At 45.1% G+C, this 22401-nt stretch overlaps 1 protein-coding gene across 2 annotated transcripts in view; it reads right to left on the reverse strand.

Moving 5' to 3' along the window:
- ARHGAP42 (Rho GTPase activating protein 42) overlaps positions 1 to 22401 on the reverse strand; it is a 261972-nt gene that overhangs the window by 16202 nt on the left and 223369 nt on the right. For both annotated transcript variants that reach the window (XM_061628763.1, XM_061628765.1), the window contains 2 exons: positions 22067 to 22172; positions 5387 to 5546 (listed from right to left, as the gene is read on the reverse strand). In XM_061628763.1, coding sequence (XP_061484747.1) covers positions 5387 to 5546; positions 22067 to 22172 — 266 coding nt within the window. The remainder of the gene's footprint in view (positions 1 to 5386; positions 5547 to 22066; positions 22173 to 22401) is intronic.

Here is a 22401-nt window from a genome sequence, read left to right on the forward strand (position 1 = left end):
GGAGAGAGACATTGTTTCTTTTTAGGACAGTTGCAAATAGCCTCAAAGAGGTATCATTACTTTTGGTGCATGGTCATCCTTCTGTAATATAACAGGATTTATTTATTTATGGCATTTATACCCCACCTTTCAGCCAAAAAGAGTCTCAGATAGATTTGTATCTTCTATTTCAGAATAATAGTATGTGGAGGTTTACAAATCCAAACAATAAAAACCCCTTTGGGTTTATTACAGTGTTGTAACTTTGGTATCTTAGGGTGCTGCAACATGTTGCTTTATCTCTAAAACTGTTTCTAGCAATTGTAATTATTGTCTGAATAAAATGAAGGCACCTATACTTTTAAATGTAATAAATATATCAAGCAGTACAACGTGCTACGGTATACCTGATGCATTTTATGTTCTTAAAGTAGTAAAGTACTTAGAACTGATAAGAAAATAAGTATTGCATATATTTCAAATCCTTCCAAATATTTCTACCTAGTTTCTAGTACCAACTACCCCAAACCATATGGTTGGCTGTCACAGAGGGATCGCAAAATACACCTATTGAAGTTACTGTCCTCTATGGTCAAGTCTTCCTTGAAACTTGACGCATTCTCGAAGATTGAATATCTTTTTTACAATTCAAACACGGCCCGTACCCTGGTAACGTTTGCCTCAGCCTCTATTGTGGACTTTGTTTACTCATGTAAGGAGGTGTTTCTAGGCAAAGGAATAGAGGTTAAAAGACACTTTAGAGACATTTCTCCTCCCGTGCCTTTGGTCACATGTAGCATGAGGGAACGCTCTGCCTCTTCAATTTTAAGATCAGAGAAGTCCAATATAGGAGTCTCCGTGCCTCGTTTTAACTTACCCCTGAAATCACCAGCAGTTAACTCTGGCCCGGATAATATAGGATCTCTGAACTTCAGGGCCAAGCAAGGCAGAGAGAGCCATCTTGAGAGTGTGTCGATCCTCGGCTCCGGGAATTTTTATCCCGAAGAACTTCTGCTCATTGACAGCTTTGGTGCGCTTCCCGAACAGGAACGTGAGATCCTGTCACGGCTGTCATTCCTGAAAACTACCCTTACGAACTTGACTAATCCTTTTTCATCTGAGAACTATATTGAGACTGCTCATTCCACCCCTACCCTGTCTAGTGTCTGTTCTCATAGGGCATCTTTGAACACCAGTTTCGACTCATCTTGGTCTGACTTGGAGAATACAGAACAGGGGTCGTCAGCTAGTTGTCGAGGACCGGTTCCGTTAATTTCGCTAGCTCCTCTGAAGTGTTCTCCCCCTAATGTTTGTAGGCTGACACATACCTTTCCTTTTCCCTGACTGCCTCTGACCCACTCCCCTGGTTTAAAACGGTCATTTAAGTTTGTGGATAAGTGGGCAAAGGAGGGGATCCATGGGGTGAAGGAGGGAATCCAAGGGGCTGCCATTAATGTTGTTGAAGGCAGAGGGAGATACGAAATAGGGAGACAGCCATGCTATCACGGGAGGGTAGAGTGTAACCAACTGTTGATAACCCCCAAGCTGTCTTCCCGCTCAAACAACCTGGATGGCCTCAGTGGCAGTGCCCTTGGGTTAAAACTGCTGCTGGTGAATGCCAGGTCGGTGAATGGAAAATCGATGCTCATTCAGGATTTGGTCCTCGATGAGCATGCTGACCTGGCCTGTATTACAGAAACCTGGTTGGATGAACCTGGGGGGGTTAATCTCTCCCAGCTTTGTCCACCTGGTTTTTCAGTACAGCAGCAGCCGAGACCTGGGGGACGGGGAGGTGGGGTCGCAGTGGTCTATTGAGATACTATCCCCCTGACCAGGTGCCCTTTCCCACAGTTCTCAGGGTTCGAGTGTGTGTACTTGAAGTTAGGTGGCCAGGACAGAATAGGGATTCTGTTGGTGTACCGCCCACCCCGCTGCTCCACAGTCTCCCTACCTGAGCTAGCCGGGGTAGTCTCGGGGTTGGTGTTGGAGTCCCCTCGGCTTGTGGTATTGGGTGACTTCAACATCCACGCTGAGACTGCTCTGTTGGGAGTGGCTCAGGACTTCATGGCCTCCATGACAACCATGGGTCTGTCCCAAGTAGTATCTGACCCCACTCATGTTGCTGGTCACACCCTCGACCTTGTTTTCTGTGTTGGTCGGGATGACGGTGATCTTGGTGTGGAAGAACTTGCGGTGGTTCCGTTGTCATGGACAGATCACTACCTGGTCGGGTTTAGACTCACTGGGACTCAGAGCCTCTGCAGGGGTGGGGGACCGATTAGAATGGTCCATCCCAAAAGGCTGATGGATCCGGATGGTTTCCTGATGGCTCTTGGAGACATTCCTGTCACCTTGGCAGGCGATCCTGTCGAAGCCCTGGTTGATCTCTGGAATAGAGAAATGACCAGGGCGGTGGACACAATCGCTCCCGAGCGGAGTGGAGCCAAACCGGCTCCATGGTTTTCCAAGGAGCTGGTGGTGATGAAGCGTGTCAGACGGGGACTAGAGCGACGTTGGTGGAAGACTCGGAGCGAAGCTGATCGATCTCGGGCTAGAGCCTACTTGAAGGCCTACTCCAAGGCAGTACGGGCTAAGAAGAAATCTTTCTTCTCGGCCTCCATTGCGTCTGCTGGGAGCCGTCCAGTGGAACTGTTTCGAGTGGTTAGGGGGCTTTTAAGTTCCAGCCCCCGTGAGGGTAATTCTGACCACTCAGCAGACCGCTGTCAAGAATTTGCGCTGCACTTTGCGGACAAAGTCGCTCAGATTCGCTGTGACTTGGACGCTAAAATTGATACAGTCTCTGATGATGTAACTTCGGTGCCTGTTTGTCCAATTAAAATGGATTCTTTTCAACTTGTTCTACCCGAGGATGTGGACAAGATCTTTGGAGCGGCGCGTGCCACCACGTGTGTACTGGACCCTTGCCCTTCCTGGCTCATTAGAAGTACCAGAGGGGGACTGGTCGATTGGGTCAGGGGAGTAGTTAATGCCTCTCTACAACAAGGCAGAATTCCATCATGCTTAAAGGAGGCAGTTATAAGACCACTGCTGAAAAAGCCCTCCCTGGATCCCTCTTTACTAGGTAACTACCGGCCAGTCTCCAATATTCCATTTTTAAGCAAGATAATAGAGCGTGTGGTGGTCGCCCAACTCCAGAGATTCCTGGATGATACGGATTATCTGGATCCATTTCAATCTGGTTTCAGGCCTGGCTATGGGACAGAGACAGCTTTGGTCACCTTGGTGGATGACCTACGCAGAGAACTGGACAGGGGGAGTGTGTCTCTGCTGGTTCTACTGGACTTCTCAGCGGCTTTCGATACCATCGATCATGGTATCCTTCTGGGCCGCCTTGCCGAGATGGGACTTGGGGGCACTGTGTTACAGTGGCTCCAGTTCTTCCTGGAGGACCGAACCCAGAAGGTGGTACTGGGGGACTCCTGCTCGACCCCTTGGCCATTGACCTATGGGGTCCCTCATCAGGGTTCCGTTTTGTCCCCCATGTTATTCAACATCTACATGAAACCGCTGGGAGAGGTTGTCCGGGGTTTTGGGGTTCGGTGCCATCAGTATGCTGATGACACTCAACTCTATTTCTCTTTTCCACCTGAAGCCAAGGAAGCCGTACAGGCCCTAAACCAGTCTCTGGCATCAGTGATGGACTGGATGAGGGCAAACAAGTTGAGATTAAATCCTGACAAAACAGAGGTACTCCTGGTCAGTCGGAGGGCAGATCAGGGAATAGGGATTCAACCGGTGCTGGATGGGGTCGCACTCCCCCTGAAGTCTCAGGTTCGCAGTTTGGGTGTACTCCTGGACTCAGCTTTGAATTTGGAAGCCCAGATTGCTGCTGTATCCAGGAGCGCATTTGCCCAATTCAAACTGGTGTGCCAGCTGCGCCCGTTCCTGGAGCTACCTGATCTGACTAGGGTGATGCATGCCTTGGTTACATCCCGCTTAGACTACTGTAACGCGCTCTACGTGGGGCTGCCTTTGAAGACCGTTCGGAAACTTAAATTGGTACAAAGAGCTGCAGCCAGAGTGCTAACCGGGGCTGGTTACAGGGACCATACAACTCCCCTGTTACAACAGCTCCACTGGCTGCCAATTTGTTTCCGGTCACAATTCAAAGTGCTGGTTTTGACCTACAAAGCCCTATACGGCTCAGGTCCAGATTACTTGACAGATCGTATCTCCCTACATGAACCTATCCAGGATTTGAGATCTTCAGGTGAGGCCCTTCTTGTGTTCCCCACACCTTCGCAAGCACATATGACGCTGACACGAGATAGGGCCTTTTCGGTGGCCGCCCCTAGGCTGTGGAACTCCCTTCCAAGTGAGGTGCAATCAGCTCCCTCCTTGCCGTCTTTCCGGCGACAAGTAAAGACTGTTTTATTTCAACGGGCATTTGGGATAGAGAACGACCAGGATTAAGTGTCATAGGTTTGGTGATTACATTATATGATTTTATTATTTTAAATTGTCCGCTGTATTTAACCTGTATTTTATGGTTTTAATTTTTCTCATAGTTTAATTCTTTTTTAATAATATACTCTGTATATTTTAATGGTGTTGTTTTTAGTTGTAAGCCACTCTGAGTCCTATTGGAAAAAGGGCAGGGTAGAAATAAAGTTTATTATTATTATTATATATAATAAAAATGTGTCATACTGCAGTTTGCTTTGCCACAGACGGGTAGCGCTGCAAACAACAGTGTGATGACTTGCAGCATTCCGTGGTGGTGGCCAGGCACATCAGGAGAACAAGCACACAAAGAAGGTGAGTGAGGTACATGGCCAACAGGCCCTTCAAGGTGGGGGAGAAGAGGGGATCTGGAAATATCATGACATGGGCAAATACAACTGGACTTACTGAGGGGAAATGGGAGGGGAAGACACTCATTCTTTTCACTCAGTCCTTTGGCCCCTGATGTGTGTTGTCCCAATTATTCTTTTTGTTATTTGGTGGGTTTCTAAGTTTTTATTGGCTATTATGTATGTTTGCATTTGACTTACCTTATTGAAGAGCTTTAAATTTCATTGATTATAGGTGTTTTTATCTATGATTCTTTTTTTAAATTTCTGTATCTTTTTATCTGTTGTAAGTCACCTAGAGACTGCTTGTTATTAGGTGACTAACAAATGAAATAAATAAATGATGATGATGTATACAAAATCTTTCTAAAAGGTATCTATCCATCTTAATAATCTGCTACTACAAACTAACATGAGAACCTAGGAAGACACAAACTGCATTCTTGTAGTTCTCAGGCATGCATGAGGCTGAAGCCATGAAACAGAGATTGTGGGGTTCAGGGTTATATGGAATATCCGCCTTTGGAATTTAATTTTTTAAAAAAGAAAAGCCTGTGCCTTTCAGGAAGGTTAATAATATTCCAGTGTTCTACCTTGTCATAATGCTCGATGAGAATCTCAACCACAATATTCTGAAACTTGATGTTCATCATTGCAGCCACGGTCTCCTCCTGGGCTCTCATCAGTGTGGGGCCAAAAATAACACCAAGGTTGGAGATGGTCATGAGATTTTGCTGACTATGTAATGATACCCTGAAAATAAACAAAAATTTTTTTTAAAAAAAGGAGGTTAATCACCACCCACTAACTTTCCATTTAGGTAAGGGATTCAGCAGAAGTCCAGGGTTATTATTTGTTCTTCCTATCAAGCTTATATGTTTATTTATTATTTGATTTATATCCTGCCCTTCCTCCCAGCAGGAGCAGGCGGCAAACAAAAGCACTAAAAACACTTTAAAACATCATAAAAACAGACTTTAAAATACATTAAAACAAAACATCTTTAAAAACATTTTTTAAAAAGCTTTGAAGAAATCTTAAAAAATAAAACAAAAGGTTAAAAAAATATTGTTTTTTAAAAAAAGTTTAAAAAACATATTAAAAAGCAATTCCAACACAGACGCAAACTAGGATAAGGTCTCTACATAAAAGCAGATGGGACTAAAAGCCACTTGCCATAGAATGGGTTGGTTGGTTCAAATCACTTCATGAAGCCCACCCCAATCTACCGCTTCCTGCATTGGCATAGCATTGCCAAGTCCTACTGCCAAGTAGCATTGCCAAGTGCCGCCCTGGGCTTCCGCTGGGAGGAATATAAATCAAATAATAAATAAATAAGTCCTAATGCAATGGCTACCTGGGAAGCTAAAACTTGGCAGGATTCTCCCTTTTCATAATATAGTAGAGTTGGAAGGGACCTATAAGTAGAGTTGCCAGGTTCTTGGACTGAGACTGATCCTGTATCTTTAGGAGAAAAGAAAGTCAGCCAAGTACAGGTGTTCTTGCAACTCTGTAATGGGAAAAACCACACGGTGGAATTCTCCCTCCCCCCTGCACAACTTTTAAAGATACAGAAGACCTCTTGGTTAGGGTTAGGATTGCCTCTTGAGCCTCAGCTCAAAGCTCCAGTTCTCCCAAGGCCTGAACAGCAGTAGGCCATTTGCAGAGGCAACAGTAGAATAATGTGGTAGCTCCTTAAAAGTTGTGCAGGGGGGAGGGAGAATTCCACCTTGTGGTTTTTCCCATTACAGAGTCGCAAGAACACCTGCACTTGGCTGACTTTCTCTTCTCCTAAAAATACAGGATCAGTCTCAGGCCATGGACCTGGCAACCCTACCTATAAGGCCACTGAGTCCAACCCCCAACTCAATGCAGGAATCCTAATTAAACCACACCTGACAGGTGGCTGTCCATCTGCCTCTTGAATGCCTCCAGTGTTGGAGAGCCCACCACCCCAGGTAATTTTTATACATCCCTACCAAAAGGCTCAGGAACCCTGACAGGTTTTCCCCTCTTGGCTCCCTGGTAGCTCACACTGCAAAACTTCCTTGTCTGGCTACTTACTTCTTACCAATTGCACACAGCTGTGCATGTCCCTTGAGTCCCACTTTCTAATTGGCTACTCCTTCCTCCAACTTTCACCCCACCCAGGTCTCTGCTCAGCAATTTGCTACCAAGCTTGTCTCATTTCCTTTGGTCAGCCTGACTTTTGGTACCCTGACTCTTCAGCACTTCCACTGATCCCCTTTTCTCTTCCTGTCCAGCAGGAAATAGCCTGACATAAGCTTAGGTCCTGGGAGGTTTTCAATAGCCACCTCTCTCATTGCATAACCTGTTTTTCTTTGACTCTTCTGTCCTTTCGACCTTCAGAAGTTCTCCATTTCTTTTCTCACAGTTTTCTTTTACCTTTAGACAGCCTTTGCCAACCTGGTGCCCTCCAAACGTTTTGGATTACAGCCCCAGCCACCACAACCTGCTTCATTCTCCCAGCCATTAGGCTTGCTCATGACTACAAAGTAGCTCATTCAATCACGCTAAGGCTTTTACCACAAAAAATGCATCACAATACATTTCATTCCAAGAGGCCATTTTCAGTGATTGCCGTATGAAAAATGTGGGGGTGATGTGGAGGATGATCCCATCAGCAGGAGGCAGAAGGAATCTGCAGTCTGGGTCACTGAGCTTTCTTGAAAAACGTATAGGGATGGCAAATATGGTGGGCATCACTTTAGAAGTGCTCCCAATGATGCAGAGGTTAGAGATGGTCTACAGTCAGAAACAGGTGGTGCATTTTTAATGCTACACAACTTTTCATTTTGTTATGGGGCAGACACATTGGTGAACAGACATTGCAATTCAATAGACATAAAAATTCTGTACATAAATCATGCAATTTTAATTTCAGATGGAAGAGTTCAATGCTTCGTTCAGAGTTAAACCTATAAAAAATCTTGCTCATTTATTTAGGTAAGCAATCAGCAGGAAAAACAAAGGGCTAGTCATAAATCCATACTTCACCTGGCAGAATTTCACAGAATTTTTTCTACATAAATAGGGATTGCAACAGAAAGCTGTTAAAAAGCCTGGAACTGTGTTATAAGAAGCAGAAAACTGCTGTAATATGGGGGAGGGGGAGACCCAAAAGTAGAAGAGGGGATCACCAAGGGCACTTTCTTCTTGTTGAGATGTGGCTCTTTTGATACAAGTGGATCTCTGTTACACTAAGAGAAACGGAAAGAATAGGGGAAACACACACACACAATTGGGATCAACTAGACTAGGAGAGGTAAATTTCAAGTTACTGCACTCCTAAACACACACTCGCATATATTTGCCCACCCCTCTTCTCTCTCTTACAGGGAGGACAGGCTCAGATCTTGGTGTCTTGCACCGCCTTTGTGCTGCTTTTAGGTCCAGCTCTACTTATGGAGACTCAGGAGGCAACAAGGAAGAGAGCCTTTTCAGCTGCGGTAAACTGCTACATATTATATTATCCCTGCAGAGACTGGGAGATTGCTGAGAGCTGGACAGCAGCAGAGACTAACTGGCTCAGATTTGTAATATCTGGTGCTGGTCAGCTGATCTGTGGGGCACCAGCTCCCAAGAGCCATAAATTGTGAATCAGCATGGCTTGGTGGGCTGATGCCATTGGGTCAACCCCAAAGGGGCAACCCCAAAGAGGGTTGCACCGAGGGTGCCACACTCTAATGTTATGTTTCTTGTGGCATGCTGTTATTGCTATGGAAGTTGTTTCCTTTTTTCTCTTTCTTTTGCAAGAAATGTGAATGAATTTTGCCCCCAGTATTGCTACCAATCTAGAGGGAATCAATATCCCTAGGTGAGAGGTAGGGGGTGGGTGAATTGTACAGCACCCTAGATGAGAGGAGGGGTGGTAGGCTGTCTGAGTCTCTACCTTCCCCCCCTGAAGTTCTTGTACCTTCTTGTTGTGTACTGGTTGGTTGGCTGGAAGGACACTGTATTGTGAGTGTTTGATGCACTGAATGCTGTTTTGATGGTGGTTAGCCGCTTGCAGCATGTGTTTGGGGGGGTACACAGGGCCGTGATACGTTGGCATCATGTATCTCAGTGATCGAGGGGAGAAATAGGCATCACTGGAGATAGGGAGTAGACAGGCCAATAGATGCCTGCATCTCCTGCCTATATGTGACTCCCCACAGACCCATGGTACTGTAGGGTGCTCTTCCACTGTGCCCAATAGCCTGGTGGTGCCGTTGCTAAATGCCAGGTCGGTACATAATAAGACCATACTCTTTCATGATTGAATTGTGGATGAGGGCCGATCTGGCTTGTATCACCGAGACATGGTTGGGGAAAATGGCCAGGCGAAATCTGCCCCAACGAGCACATGGTACAGCATGAATCAAGGCTAGAGGGTTGGGAAGGCGGGATTGCTGTGGTTTACCAGAGTTCATTTTCCATCACTGGGAAACCTCTCCACCTTGGAGCAGGACTTGAGGGCCTGCATCTGACACCGGGCCTTAGCGACAGACTCAGGGTGCTCTTGGTGTACTGCCCATGTAGCTGCCCAACAGCCTCCCTGACCAAGCTGGCTGGGGTAGCTTTGAGTGTGGTGTTGCAGGAATCCCAGACGACAATCCTGGATGACTTCAACATTCATACTGAGGCTGCTGCTGGACCAGCTTGGGATTTCTTGGCCTCCCATGGCAACCAGAGCTTGGAAGATTACTTTTAAAAAGTAATAAATTACAGTTACAATTACTTGGCCCAAAAAAGTAGTAATTACTGTTACAATTGCAATTGCTCTGAAAGTAACTGATTACTTTACTTTTTCTCAAAAGTAATCACTACAATTACATTTCAGTTACTTTTTAAAAAAACTCCTACAAGGTGCTGGCCTTGGCTGCTGCACATCTAAGAAGCCTAAAACAATATTAAAAATAAACACACACACACAGGGGGTAGTAGAATAAAAAAAATTATCCATAAGATTAACATAACGGCATAACAGAATCTCACATCCCCCCAAGCAATGAAGATACCCCAACTCTTGAAATCAAATTTTACACTTGAAATGCTTTTATAATATGTTTCTGTTATGTCTCAAAAGAACAAGATGCTCAAAGAGCATGTCAGACAAGGAATGTCTTTTTACAGTCATTACGTTGCCACCAGTACTGAACAGGCGTTCTACTGCGGCGTTTGAAGGCATGCCTGTGTTGTGCTGCAAAAAACACCGCAGCACACGTGGAAAGCCATGGAGTGATGACACTTCCCTGCTGGGAGACCTCAGGTACCTCACCAGTTCCTCCTCAGCAGTGTCCACTGCTGACTTCTTGCCCTGGGGCAGAAAGTTAAAGAAGTCATCTTCTAAGTCATCTCCTTCCTGGTCTTTATCCGAAGACTGATCACTGTCCTCATTAAGTACACCCATCTTTATTTCAGCTTTCAACAAGGCTTCCATTGTGTATCTAAGAAAGAGAGAGGATATGTTAACACATATATGTTAGGAAACCATCATCTGCTCTTCATTTCCTGATGCTTGTCATGTCCCCTGGTTCAGGGTCCAGCCTGAGCCTGTGGATGATGACATGGAAGGTAGGAAGGTGACTAAGTCACCACACTCATGGGGCAGCACAGCAGACCCTTAAGGATTACCTGCAGCAACCCAAGGTTGTGATGAGGAGCCCCAGGAAGAAAAGGCCCAGCCCCTGCCTACCACCTTAAGCCCTCTGATGCCTCCCTTGAGACAACATTTCCCTTGAAGTAATCCACCCAAAGGGCTTCCCTAATGTTCTTACTTGTTCGTATGGGTGGTGGCCTGACACAATTCCAGCCGATCTAGTTTGAAGCGAGGGTGTACGCAGGCTGCCAGAAGCAGATCCCTGCCAGATCCCCACCTCTCAAGGGTTGTCTGCTGCTGCTTCAGCATTTTGGGAGGAGGGGTGTCATGCATTGGTTCAGGAAGGCCACGTCTCCTTGCCTTTATTGCTTCTTCAATTGCTCTCAGCTTCTCAGGGTGTGCCCTCTGAGGAAGAAGAACAAAGCATGAATCCAAGAAAAAATGGAAGAGGAACTTCACAATTTAAACATAAATAGACAATGGACACTCTTTGAGGACCAGCATGACAAAGGCTTACCTCAAAAGGTTTCTTCACATTGGATGAGGGGGAAACAGCTGATCTCAGATTTTTGATCCTTGGAAGGCAGTAATTGCATCGTACAACAACATTTTTCCCACTCTGGCTCACAAATGTACAAGCTTTCTCAAAGCCAAACCATGGTACTTGCTGTTCTGCAGATGTGGCTGTGGGCAACTGGCACTGCTTCATGCCCTCCTCCTCCTCGTGCACAGGGCCTCCTTTCTGAACCTCACTTTCTAGTTTTGCCTCCTCAGGATCAACAAGCTGTGACTCAAGTGGCCGCACTAACTGACTGCTGCTCTCAGCAGCAAAACCTGCAACAGGCGTCTCTGTAATAAACAAGAGATAATGCTCCTATATGGGTGAACTTCAGCTGTGATGTGCCCCCATCTTTTCCCCATGCTGTAAGATCCCCCAGATTCCCTACCCTTAAATTAGAGGCTGGGAATCTAGGCTTTATCCCATCTTATAAACAATTTAATTTTATCCTAATACGACTTTATTGTGTATAGATATCGATCTAAGGAGATAATCAGATCGGATTAATCAATTAATCATTTTAATCTGTTTAAGTACATTTTATTAATATCTATTTAAATAAGTTTTAATGTCCTTTGACGGGATGTTCTTATGTATTTTATACTAATATTTGTATCTTTTCCGACTTGAAGGTCTATTGACTAATAAATATATTTCATTTCATTTCAAGATCCCCCAGTCAGAGTGGAAGTAAGCAGGTCGATAGCACAATTAAAAGAGATCCTATTTGCTCACTGAATAACCCTGCCTGGGCCAGTCTAACCTACTATCTCACAGGGTTGTTGTGAGAACAAAATGAGACTAGGGTTCAAATCCCCACATAGCCATGAAGCTCACTGAGTGACCTTGAGCCAGTCACTGCCTCTCAGCCTCATGAAAACCCTATTCATAGGGTCACCATAAGTTGGAATCAACTTGAAGGCGGTACATATATTTTTTATTTTGAATATGATGATTATGATAATAAATATGCAGCATTTCAAATTAATTCTGTATGAGAAGCATTCCATGCCAAGCTTGGAAAACCAAGGATGAGGTATAAAATATAGACAAAAATACTTTTGACAAAATGCCGTTTATATTTTATATATATGAGCCTGGGTAGGGAACATTTAATCTAGCCTACTTGCTTTCAGCAAGAAGGGTTAAGTGCCTTCAGGCTAGGGCAGTCACCAGAAGGCCACAGCAGAGACAAAGGAGCCTAGTGTTGTGGAGATGTTAGATGGGAGCTTTGGGGAGTAAAGATGGAGGCTCCTGAAGGCTGCAATTCTAAACACACTTACTAAGGGATTAAGCCCCATAGAACTCAACAGGACTGACTTCTAAGTAGATATAGTTTGGACTGTGCTGTTGGTAAACCTTGACTAGGGTTCTTCTGCAAAGACATCCATATCCAAGCAGGGTTGGCAACCCCCTGCCTGGAATACCCTGCCCTTATCTTTTAATGTGGCTGCTCCAAATGTTTTTACAGATTTGACCCTTTACTTCAGAAAGAGGTCTGAAAAATGAGTAAGAGTAAGAAGTATCTTTTAAAATTGTTCTTTTCAATTCACTCTTGAATGAACATCATACCTAGGGCAGATCCACACCATTCCTTTAAAGCACATTCAACACCCATTTGAAGCACATGAATCCCACCACAGAATCATGGGAACTGCAGTTTGTTAAGAGTGGTGAGAACTATAACTGTGAGGGGGAAATGACACTTCCCAGAATTCTTTAGGGGAAGTCATGCACTTTAAATGTGAGTTGGATGTGCTTTAAACGTATTGTGTGAATCCGCTTAATAAATTTTGCCTGCATGTAAATTGTTTTAATTAATTTTTCAAAATGAAAATAAGCTATAAAGTGTAGTGGGTGACCATGGGCTACTCACCATTTCTCAGCCTATCTGCCCCTCAGGATGAAAACAATGGAGAACCATGACTACCCCAAGGCATACTTAAAATGTAAAGGAAGTATTGTACAACCATAGTATGCAATTGGATACTTATAGGGACACAGCATGACAAAACTGGGTGGAAGTAAAAGTTCTACACTTAGGAAAAAGAAACCAAATGCACAGTTATAAGATGGGGGATACTTGGCTCAGCAGTACGACATGCAAGAAGGATCTTGGAATTGTTGCTGATCACAAGCTGAATATGAGCCAACAGTGTGATGTGGCTGCAAAAAAGGCAAATGCTATATCAGGCTGCATTAACAGAAGTATAGTTTCCAAATCATGTGAAGTATTAGTTCCCCTCTATTCAGCACTGGTTAGGCTTCATCTTGAGTGCTGTGTCCAGTTCTGGTCTCTGCACTTCAAGAAGGATGCAGACAAACTGGAACAGGTTCAAAAGAGGGCAACAAGGATGATCAGGGGACTGGAAACAATGCCCTATGAGGAGAGACTGAAGGAACTGGGCATATTTAACCTGGAGAAGAGAAGAATGAGGGGAGATATGATAGCACTCTTCAAGTATTTGAAAGGTTGCCACACAGAGGAGGGCTGGGATCTCTTCTCAATGATCCCAGAGTGCAGGACACAGAATAATGGGCTCAAGTTGCAAGAAGCCAGATTTCGACTGGACATCAGGAAAAGCTTCCTAACTGTTAGAGCTATACAACAATGGAACTAATTACTAGAGAGGTAGTGGGATCTCCAACACTGGAGGCATTCAAGAGGCAGCTGGACAGCCATCTGTCGGGAATGCTTTGATTTGGATTCCTGCATTGAGCAGGGGGTTGGACTTGATGGCCTTATAGGCCCCTTCCAACTCTACTATTCTATGATTCTATGAAAATATTTATATAAGCATGACTATCAAATATGTTTATTTATATAACCTGTAAAGATATCTATAGTGCAATCCTATGTTTGTTTACTCAGAAGCAAGTCCCAATGTATTCAATGGGGCTTACTCAACCAGGGAAAACTGCAGCCTCAAGTGATAAGGAACTTGTTCTTTTAACAAGTCCTTTAAGTTGAGAGCTTATCCCAGTCTGCATCTGTGTTGAAATTGCTTTTTAATATGTTTTTTAATTTTTTCTTTAAAAAAATGTTTTTAAAGCTTTTAAAAATGTTTTTAAAGATGTTTTGTTTTAATATATTTTAAAGTCTGTTTTTATGATTTTTAAAGTGTTTTTAGTGCTTTTGTTTGCTGCCCTGGGCTCCTACTGGGAGGAAGGGTGGGATATAAATAAAATAATAAAAATAAATAAATAAACTTCATTCATTTTTTTAAAAAATGAGTATTAGTTTCCTACATAATAAAAACTGTGATAAACCCTGCCTAATTTCTTTAAAAATAGGGTTGGAGGGAGAGAGATTTACAACACAAACACAAGTCTGCACTTTACTCACAATCATGAAAGGGCGGGGTTGCAGCCAGAGCTTTGAAAAGTTACTTTAAACTACAACTCCCATCAGCCCCAGCCAGCATGGCCACTGGATTGGGCTGATGGGAGTTGTAGCTAGAGCATGATCTGTTTAAAAAAAAGTTGTGCAGGGGGGGTTGCGTTTTGGTGTATATCTCGGGAATTAGACCACCTAGAAACTTTTTTTTTAAAATTGAAGCGGAGAGTCCAGAGAGTAAGGGGTGGTAGCCAGAGCCGGAACCCCCCCCCCAAAAAAAACCAGAGACTCCAGCCGAAAACACACACACCGGGGCACACACACACACAAATCATCGTCACTCACCTCCACAGCTCTTCGCCATTCTGCCTTCCTTGCCCTGGCTTTTTCCTCCGGCGTCCATTTTTTCCTCTCAGAGTCAGACGCTAGCAGGCTCCCCCTGCCTATTCATCTCTTCTATGGTGCCTCCTAACACAGATCACGAGGGAAGAGACAGTCTGCGCAGAGGTCCAATCAGTGTGAGGCACATGTCTTGTGTTAACCAATCACAGCCAGGAGCTGACTTCCCCTTGTTCCCGCCCCCAAGTAACGTCCAACCTAACGTGGAAACGTTAAAGTTGAAGCTGAAAAGTAGGGAAATTACTATTCGTTCCGTTACTTGCCAAATGTAATGGAATAACACACTCGTTATTTAAAATTGTAACGAATTAAAAGTAACTCGTTAAAAATAAAGAGTTACTTCCAAGCTCTGATGGCAACAACGGGACTGTCTCAGGTTGCCATCGGACCAACACACAGAGCAGGGCATACCCTTGGTTTGGTCTTTGCTCCATTTGTGGAGAGATGATCTGGAAATAGGAGGGAGGGTCTCTGTGACTCCATTGTCATGATCACACCACTTCCTGTTGAAGCTTGGACCGCGGCAAACATCCCACTCTGCAAGGGTGGAGGACTAATTAAGATGGTCCACCCCCAGAGACCTATGGATCCTGGTGGATTCCTGAATGCTCTGGGGGACTTTCCAGTGGATAGAACAGGTGCTCCTGTCGAGGCTCTTGTCTCACAGTGGAATGGTGAGATGCGGAGGATTATCGACATAATCGCTCCTTAGTGCCCTCTTCAGAGCTGTGGAGCCGGCAATGCCCCTTAGTACTCTAGGAAGCTGTGTGCAATGAAACAGGCTGGATGACAGCTAAAGCACCAATGAGGCCAACCAACCACTAATTAGAAAGCATAACTGCATCATGTGGCAATAAGGGCAGCGAAGGCTTACTTCGCTGCCTCTACTACATCCTCAAGTAACCATCAGCAGAACTCTTCTGGAATCTGGTCTCACCTGCTGTTGGGGACTGGCCTCTGGAGGCAACGGAAGCCTGCTGTGACCATTTGGCCCATCATTTTGAGAAGAAAGACGCTTGACTCTGCAGTGATTTAGACACTACTGTTTTAGCTACAGTTCAGCTGAGGTGTCCAATGCTATGTTTTCTCTGACTTTGTGGAGTCAATTGCAGTTCACAAGGCCTGATGATGTGGACAGGGTGATTGCAGAGGTGCATCCAACTACATACCCTCTTGATCCCTTCCCTTCATGGCTATTGAAATTGAACTGAGGGCTGGGTCCAGGTGCCTGTCATTTTAAAAGAGGTGGTAGTGTGGCCACTACTGATAAAAACCAGCCCTGGACTCAATGCATTGTCACAACTACTGTCCAATCACAAATACTCCTTCCCTGGGAGAGGTACCTGAGAGGGTTGTGGCGGAACAGCTGCAGACATTCCTTGATGAGACTGATATCTGGATCCATTCCAGTCTGGGTTCAGGCCTGGGGTTGGGACCAAATCAGCCTTGGTCACCCTGATGGATAACCTTCATAGAAGAAAGGAGGAGAGGGGGAGTCCAACGCTGCTCCTCCTGCTTGATCTCGCAGTGGCTTTCGATACTATTGACCATAGTGTTCTTCTGGACTGCTTCTGTGGGATGGGCACTGGTGGCACTGTGCAGCGGTGGCTCTGTTCATTCCTGCAGGATCGTGTCCAGAGAGTAGTATCGGGAGAGTGCTCTTCGGCACCTAGGTGTTTACACTACGGAGTGCCAAAGGGCAGAATCTTGTCCCTAGTACTATTCAACATCAACATGAAGCTGTTGGGAGCAGTCATCAGGATCTTTGGAGCAATGCTGACAATAACCAGCTCTATTTCTCCATTACATCTGTTTTTAATGATGTTTTTATTGTTTTTTTAATTTCTTTAGTCTTTGTATGTTGTAAGACACCTTGATATATTTCTATGAGAAGTGCAGTTTATAAATAAATAAATAAATATTGCAGAGAGTGATGGAAAGAACTTGGCAAAGGTTGCCTTTTTGGAAACAACCTTGTGTATGGTAAAAACAAGCAGTTTCAAACTTAAGATCTTAACCCTGCAAAAATGTGTATTTTTGAACTACATTTTTAAAAGTCATGGTACTTCATTGCCTCATTTTGTCTAAGGTAGATGGGTTTGTACAGGAGGATGTTAAGATTTTCAGTTCCTTATTGAGAAAGGAACTTTGGATGAGTTCAATTGGTGGTAAGAATACTAAATATAATTTATCATGCCCAACACAGAATGTTATACACTTAGCTTACCTTGGTGACAAATTGGGTATTTTGGATAACAAAACAGAAAACTGAGTTTGATTTATTTATTTATTTATTTTATTATAAATGTATACCGCCCCATAGCTGAAGCTCTCTGGGCGGTTTACAGTAACTAAAAACATTAAAACAAATACAATTTAAAACAGATCTTATAAAAACAATTTAAAACACAATTAAAAAATTTAAACAGTATAAAACACATGCTAAAATGCCTGGGAGAAGAGGAAAGTCTTGACCTGGCGCCAGAAAGATAACAGTGTTGGCGCCAGGCGCACCTCGTCAGAGAGATCATTCCATAATTTGGGGGCCACCACTGAGAAGGCCCTCTCCCTTGTTGCCATCCTCCGAGCTTCCCTTGGAGTAGGCACCCGGAGGAGGGCCGTTGATCTTGAACGCAGTGTACGGGTGGGTTCATGTCGGGAGAGGTGTATTGTGGTCCCAAGCCGTGTAAGGCTTTATATGTTAAAACCAGCACTTTGAATCGAGCTCGGAAACATACAGGCAGCCAATGCAAGTGGGCCAGAATCGGTTTTATATGTTCGGACTGTCTGGTCCCTGTTACCAATCTGGCCACTGCATTTTGCACAAGCTGCAGTTTCCGAAACGTCTTCAAAGGCAGCCCCACGTAGAGTGCATTGCAGTAATCTAATCTGGAGGTTACCAGAGCGTGGACAACTGAAGCCAGGTTATCCCTGTCCAGATAGGGACGTAGTTGGGCCACCAATCAAAGTTGGTAGAAGGCACTCTGTGCCACCGAGACTACCTGAGCCTCAAGTGACAGAGATGATTCTAGGAGAACCCCCAAGCTATGAACCTGCTCTTTCAGGGGGAGTGCAACCCCATCCAGGACAGGTTGAACATCCACCATCTGGTCAGAAGAACCACCCACTAGCAGTATCTCAGTCTTGTCTCGATTGAGCCTCAGTTTATTAGCCCTCATCCAGTCCATTGTCACAGCCAGACACTGATTCAGCACATTGACAGCCTCACCTGAAGAGGATGAAAAGGAGAAATAGAGCTGCATGTCATCAGCATACTGATGGCAATGCACTCCAAAGCCCGGATGACCACACCCAATGGTTTTATGTAGATGTTGAACAGCATGGGGGACAGAACTGACCCCTGCGGAATCCCATACTGGAGAGTCCAGGGTGCCGAGCAATGTTCCGCAAGCACCACCTTCTGGAGCCGACCTGCCAAGTAGGAGCGGAACCACTGCCATGCAGTACCTCCCACTCCCAACTCAGCCAGTCTCCCCAGAAGGATACCATGGTCGATGGTATCGAAAGCCACTGAGAGATCAAGGAGAATCAGCAGAGTCACACTCCCCATCTCTCTCCCGACAAAGGTCATCATACAGGGCAACCAAGGCTGTTTCTGTGCCAAAACCAGGCCTGAAACCTGACTGAAATGGATCCAGATAATCGGTCTCATCCAAGAGTGTCTGGAGCTGGCCTGCAACCACTTGTTCAAGGACCTTGCCCAGGAATGGAACATTTGCTACCGGCCTATAGTTATTACGATTTTCTGGATCCAGGGAGTGTCTCTTCAGGAGTGGTCTCACTACTGCCTCTTTCGCAGAGAGGCAGTAATCACCTCCCTGGCCCAGCCGGCTGTTCCATCCCTGCTAGCTTTTATTAGCCAAGAAAGGCAAGGATCCAGCACAGAAGTGGTTGCACGAACCTGTCCAAGGACCTTGTCAACGTCCTCAAGCTGCACCAACTGAAACTCATCCAAGAAATCAGGACAAGGCTGTGTTCTGGATACCTCGCTTGATTCATCTGCTATAACACTGGAGTCTAAGTCCTGGTGAATGCTAAAGATTTTATCCTGGAAGTGCCTAGCAAATTCATTACAGCGGGCCTCAGATGGTTCTACCTTGTCCCTGGGGCCAGAGTGTAATAGCCCCTGGACAATTCTGAAGAGCTCCGCTGGGCGGCAGAGTGATGAGACCCAGTGCCTGCAGGGGGAAGAGGACCATCACCGCCCAGGGAGGGAGAGCCATCTGTCTGCTTGTGCTGCTGCTGCTTGGCTAACATCACCGCCCTCTCCTTCTTGGGCTTCTGCTCTGCAGGTTGGCACCTTGCAGGACGAGGCCCCAGGTGCTCAGCCAGCTGTGGCCAATATCGTTCCACCTGTCTCTTCCTCGGAGGGGATACATAAGCCAGCTGATTAAGGTGGTTCCTGCTTTGTTTGCCTTTTTGCGGGTCTTGAATCATGTGCCTGGGAGAGAGGATTCAGAGCCAAGTGGGGAGACTTGAGGGGGCCCCAATTAGTGTAGTGACAGGTAGAGGGAGATATGGCGTTGTGAGGAGGACTTGCCAGGTAAGGGGAACGTGGCCCAGGCAGTTAACAGCTGTGCCTTGTTCCGGTCCTCCCCACACCCACAGGTCTGTTGGTTGCCCTATCAGCCAGCTCTCAGGCCTCTGGATGCTGCTCCTAAAAGCCAGATTGGTGCATAATAAGATCTCCCTCATTCATGATTTAATTGTGGATGAGGCAGCTGATCTGGCATGTATAACTGAGACCTGGGTGGGTGAGCAGGGAGGAGTCAGTCTCTCCCAGCTATGTCCACCAGGGTACCTGGTCCAGCATCAGGGTAGACCTGAGGGTCGGGGGAGGGGTTGCTGTGGTCTATAGGAGCTCCATCTCCCTCTGCAGGCACCCTGTCCATGTGACTACTGGTCTGGAGTGTTTGCACCTTATGTTGGGTCAACAGGACAGACTGCGGATTCTGCTGGTGTACCGCCCACCCCGCTGCCCAACAGACTCCCTAGCTGAGCTGACGGAGGTGTACTGTTGAGATCCCCCAGACTGTTGGTTCTGGGGGATGTCAACATTCATGTCGAGGCCACCTTATCCGGGGCGGCTCAGGATTTCATGGTTTCCATGACAACCATGGGACTGTCCCAATACGCCATTGGCCCAACACATGTAGCAGGGCATACTCTAGATCTGGTTTTTGCAACTGGAAATGGAGTTGGTGATCTGAATGTGCGGGGCCTTACATCAGTCCCTCTGTCATGGACAGATCACTGCTTGCTGAAGTTTAGACTCACAGTGGCTTTTCCCCTCTGCAAGGGTGGGGAACCTATTAAGTTGGTCCGCCCCCAGAGACTAAGGGATCCGGATTGTTTCCAAAGGGCTCTGGGGAGTTTTCCAGCTGATAGGGCTGGCGCTCCTGTTGAAACCCTGGTTGAACTGTGGGATACAGAAATGACCCGGGTGGTTGACCTGTTTGCTCCTGAGTGCCCTCTCCTGTGTAGAGCTCGTACGGCTCCATGGTATACCCCAGAGCTGAGAGCGATGAAACAATATTGGAGACGGCTTGAGTGCAGATGGAGACGAACTCCTGGTGGATGCAATTATACACTGGTAAGTGCCTATGGTAAGCTGTATTTACGGGCAATAAGGGCAGCAAAAAAACAATACAGTAGGGCCCCCTTTACAGCACTTCATTCCGCTAATACAGCGGTTGTGAATTGTAGAAAGGCCCCACTTTACAGCACTTGTTCTGCTTTTACGGCGGTTTTTTGCCGCCGGGCACCATTTTGGTTAATGTAAGTCAATGGGATCCGCTTTACAGCGGTTTTCGCTTTACAGCGGGGGTCCGGAACATAACCCGCTGTATGAGCGGGGCCCTACTGTATTTGATATCATTCTGAATAATGGTTAGGCACAAATCTGCAAACAGGTTCAAAGGTTCAGGTTTTTGCAGATGTTTTAGAAAATTACTTTTTTCAGAATGCTAATAAGATTTAACTTTTTAATAACAATTTTCCTTGGGCCTACTTCCCTGGTTCGCAATGTTCTTTAAGAAATGTAAATTTACAAAAATGCTTATATATTAATTCAGTTTTCAGGTACTTTATTGCCATACACTTGGAGCTGGTTTACACGTGGATGTTCATTACTTGATTGCCACAACATCAAGGGATGACTTGTATGAGGGAATGGTCCATCTCCTACACCAGCCTTTCCCAACCTTTGGGTCCCCAGATGTTGTTGGACTACATCTCCCATCACCCCCAGCCAACATGGCCAATGGTCAGGAATGATGGGAATTGTAGTCCAGCCACATCTGGGGACCCAAAGGTTGGGAAAGGCTGTCCTACACCTTACTTCACCTCAAAAGGCAGTGCTTTCCAGTTTCCAATGATCAAAACATTAATACCGTGTCGAAAAATCAAGTGATGAGCATGATGAGCATGCATATTGTGAATCAGGCTTTGATGACAGATAATTGAATATGAGAATGAACCCAATGAAAAACTATGAGATAAATTTTACCCATGGTCACATATTCACACTAGTAAATCATCACTTGTTACTGCATTCATCTGGTAATAAGCATGCATATGTAAATGAGCGACACTAGCTACACATACATGCAAACGTACATATTTACATGTGAAACCCATCAACTCTATTTAAAGAATTTATTGAGAAATAAACCAGCCATCCCTCATCATGTCTCACCATCCTTTTCTACCAACAGTTTCATCATCCCTAACAGATTTTTACACAATTTCTCCTCTGGTGGTTTTTTTTGTTTGTTTTCAAAATTCAACAAAACAAAACTAAGAAGGTAACAAGAATCTTCCTACAGAGAGCAAATGTTATGGCCTACAGATCTGGGCCGCCCTGAGCTTCTACTGGGAGGAAGGGCGGGATATAAATCCAATAAACAAGTAATTAAATAAATGAAATACAATGCAAGTGCCATCCCAGTTAGTGCTTTTTAGAAAGACATGAAAGTATTGCAGGAGATGAAAGAAGGAAGTGAAGACAATGAGCAGTCAATCATAGCCTCGAGCTTCCCTTCCACAGAATCATTCTCTGGCAGAAACAGAGGACAATTATAAATTAATGTGTTAATTTAATGCACATTGCTTATTTGTTGAGAACCTTCAGGGCTCCAGTAACAAATACATTTCCAGGCATCAGCTCTTTGCTCACAACCTTGGAGTGTAGCATCATTTTCTAGCGTAATTTCATCTCTTCAGAACAAAGCAATTAGAAAAGGTGAAGAGCGGTCCTGGAAAAGAAGCTACACTGAAGCCTCCTTCTCCCCCACCTTTTCCCTCTCCTCCTGCCCCCATCATAATAAATCACCAAAACAGAAAATAATTATTACTTGACCAAATGCTTGATCAGGATGTCCAGCATCTCTCGATTTTTCTCTGGCAGTTTGTGAATGAGTGCATGGACTGCTTCCACCCTGTAATTTTGGTCATCAGACTCTATTAAAATAATAATGATTAAAAAAACAAAACAAAAAACAACACATTGGTTTTTTAAAAAAGAAAGAAAACTGACTGCATTTTAGCTCTAAGGGTTGATTTAAACCAGAAATGGGGAACCTGTGGCCATCCAGATGTGGCTGGACTACAACTCCCATCATGCCTGACCGTTGTCCCTGCTGCATGGGCTGATGGAAGCTGTAGTCTAACATCATGTGATGGGCCATAG

The sequence above is a fragment of the Rhineura floridana genome, chromosome 5, assembly GCF_030035675.1.
Source record: "Rhineura floridana isolate rRhiFlo1 chromosome 5, rRhiFlo1.hap2, whole genome shotgun sequence".
Classification (NCBI taxonomy): Eukaryota; Metazoa; Chordata; class Lepidosauria; order Squamata; family Rhineuridae; genus Rhineura; species Rhineura floridana.